Source organism: Salvelinus sp. IW2-2015, unplaced genomic scaffold, assembly GCF_002910315.2.
Source record: "Salvelinus sp. IW2-2015 unplaced genomic scaffold, ASM291031v2 Un_scaffold4891, whole genome shotgun sequence".
NCBI classification, from domain to species: Eukaryota; Metazoa; Chordata; class Actinopteri; order Salmoniformes; family Salmonidae; genus Salvelinus; species Salvelinus sp. IW2-2015.
Window position 1 is genome coordinate 11,239 of NW_019946160.1, and position 2,564 is coordinate 13,802.

At 46.9% G+C, this 2,564-nt stretch overlaps 1 protein-coding gene across 1 annotated transcript in view; it reads left to right on the forward strand.

Annotated features, from left to right (window-relative positions):
- Positions 1–860, forward strand: part of LOC112077760 (myosin-11) — a 9,333-nt gene extending 8,473 nt beyond the window's left edge. The window contains exons 4-5 of the mRNA XM_024144211.2: positions 480–571; positions 733–860. Coding sequence (XP_023999979.2) covers positions 480–571; positions 733–841 — 201 coding nt within the window. The 3' untranslated portion in view covers positions 842–860. The remainder of the gene's footprint in view (positions 1–479; positions 572–732) is intronic.
- The last annotated feature ends 1,704 nt before the right edge of the window (positions 861–2,564 follow it).

The window sequence follows — 2,564 nt, forward strand, 5'->3', positions numbered from 1 at the left end:
CGCCCAGGTCTGGCCCAGGTCTGGCCGAGGTCTGGCCAGGTCTGGCCCAGGTCTGGCCCAGATCTGGCCGTTGTCTCGCCGAGGTCTGGCCGAGGTCTGGCCGAGGTCTGGCCGTTGTCTGGCCGAGGTCTGGCCGAGGTCTGGCCGAGGTCTTGGCAGGGCACAATGTAGAGTTGTTGAATGTACAAAGTCTGGACCTTGGCCGGTATATGTTAGATGGCTAGATGCTGAAAATGTCTGTAAGAGAACACATGGAAAAGCTATTATCTCTATATTACTCTGGGCTCATCCTGTTGTGATGCTACTACCAGACTGTATCTTGAAAATCAGAGTTGAGACCACTGGTTACTGCCTTGTTGACTGGCTGATGAGTCTGGTCTCCCCTCTTTTGTACTGGGATTGGGGAACAGTATTTTGGGTTGTGGAGTTGCTTTGTGATTATGTCCCAGTGTTGATGCGGTGCCTATCCTGTCCTCCAGGGGGAGCTAGAGAGACAGCTGCTACAGGCCAACCCCATCCTGGAGGCCTTCGAAATGCCAAGACCGTCAAGAACGACAACTCCTCCAGATTTGTAAGAATGTATTAATATCTAGATTGATCCCAGATAAGATCTACAGTATGTTTTTAATTGGCTGTATTTTTATTTTACTGTGTTTGTTGTTGAGTTTGTATCATTTTTTCATTAATATGTTAATCATCAGCTGACACATTTCTTCTCCTCTTGTCTCTCAGGGCAAATTCATCCGTATTAACTTTGACCGTGGCTGGATACATTGTCGGTGCCAAATTGAGACCTGTATCCTTCCTCTGCAGTCAGACTCTGTTTCCAGTCCCAACCTAATATTACTGTTGTAATTCATTAGTATGCTCCTGGTGGGTCACTGCTAATCTGTCATCAGGTAGAAGTTGCCCTACACACAGGGGTCAGCTCAGGGAAGCAGGGGATGCAAAACTGCCCTTAGATTAAGTGTCTGGGGCTATTGAACCCTTCCTTTACCCCGACCTCAGACCTGCTGGAGAAGTCGAGGGCGATCCGTCAGGCAAAGATGAAAGGACCTTCCACATCTTCTACCAACTCATGTGTGGAGCTTCAGAGGCCACAGAGGTGAGAGAGGGGGAGAGGAGAAAGAGAGGGTAGGAGAGGGAGCGGAGAAATGAGAGAGTAGGAGAGGGAGGGGAGAAAAAGAGGGTAGGAGAGGGAGGGGAGAAAGAGAGGGTAGGAGAGGAGGGAGAAAGAGAGGTAGGAGAGGGAGCGGAGAAATGAGAGTAGGAGAGGGAGGAGAAAAAGAGTGTAGGAGAAGGAGCAAGAGAAAGGGAGGGTAGGAGAGGGAGGGGAGAAAAAGAGGGTAGAAGAGGGAGCAGAGAAAGAGAGGGTAGGAGAGGGAGGAGAAGAAAGAGAGGGTAGGAGAGAGAGAGGAGAAAAGAGGGGAGGAAAGGAGGGAGAAAGGAGGGTAGGAAAGGGGGGAGAAAGAGAGGGTATGAGAGGAGGGGAGAGAGAGGGTAGGAGAGAGCGGAGAAAGAGAGGGTATGAGAGGGAGGGGAGAAAGAGAGGTAGAAAAAGGAGGGAAAGAAAGAGAGGGTAGGAGAGGAAGGGAAGAAAGAGAGGGTAGGAGAGGTGGAAGAAAGAGAGGGTAGAGAGGGTGGGAAGAAAGAGAGGGTAGGAGAGGGAGGGAAGAAGAGAGAGGGTAGGAGAGGGAGGGAAGAGAGAGGTAGGAGAGGAGGGAAGAAAGAGATGGTAGGAGAGAGAGGGTAGAAAGAGAGGGTAGGAGAGGGAGGAAGAAAGAGATGGTAGGAGAGAGAGGGAGAAAGGGGATGGGTTGAATAGATAGATTCTGTGAATAGGTACATCTGCGTGAATAAGTAGATCTGGTGAATAGATAGATCTGGTGAATAGGTACATCTGGTGAATAGACAGATCTGGTGAATAGGTATATCTGGTGAAGTAGACAGATCTGGTGAATAGACAGATCTGGTGAATAGATAGATCTGGTGAATAGATAGAATCTGGTGAATAGGTACATCTGGTGAATAGGTACATTTGGTGAATAGACAGATCTGGTGAATAGAATAGATCTGGTGAATAGATAGATCTGGTGAATAGGTACTCTGGTGAATAGACAGATCTGGTGAATGATAGATCTGGTGAATAGGTAGATCTGGTGAATAGATAGATCTGGTGAATAGATAGATCTGATGAATAGGTGATCTTTGTGAATAGGTACATCTGGTGAATAGACAGATCTGGTGAATAGATAGATCTGGTGAATAGGTAGATCTGATGAATAGGTAGATCTGGTGAATAGGTACATCTGGGTGAATAGACAGATCTGGTGAATAGGTAGATCTGGTGAAATAGATAGATCTGATGAATAGGTAGATCTGGTGAATAAGTAGATCTGGTGAATAGTACATCTGGTGAATAGACAGATCTGGTGAATAGATAGATCTGGTGAATAGATAGATCTGATGAATAGGTAAGATCTGGTGAATAGGTAGATCTGGTGAATAGGACATCTGGTGAATAGATAGATCTGGTGAATAGATAGATCTGATGAATAGGTAGA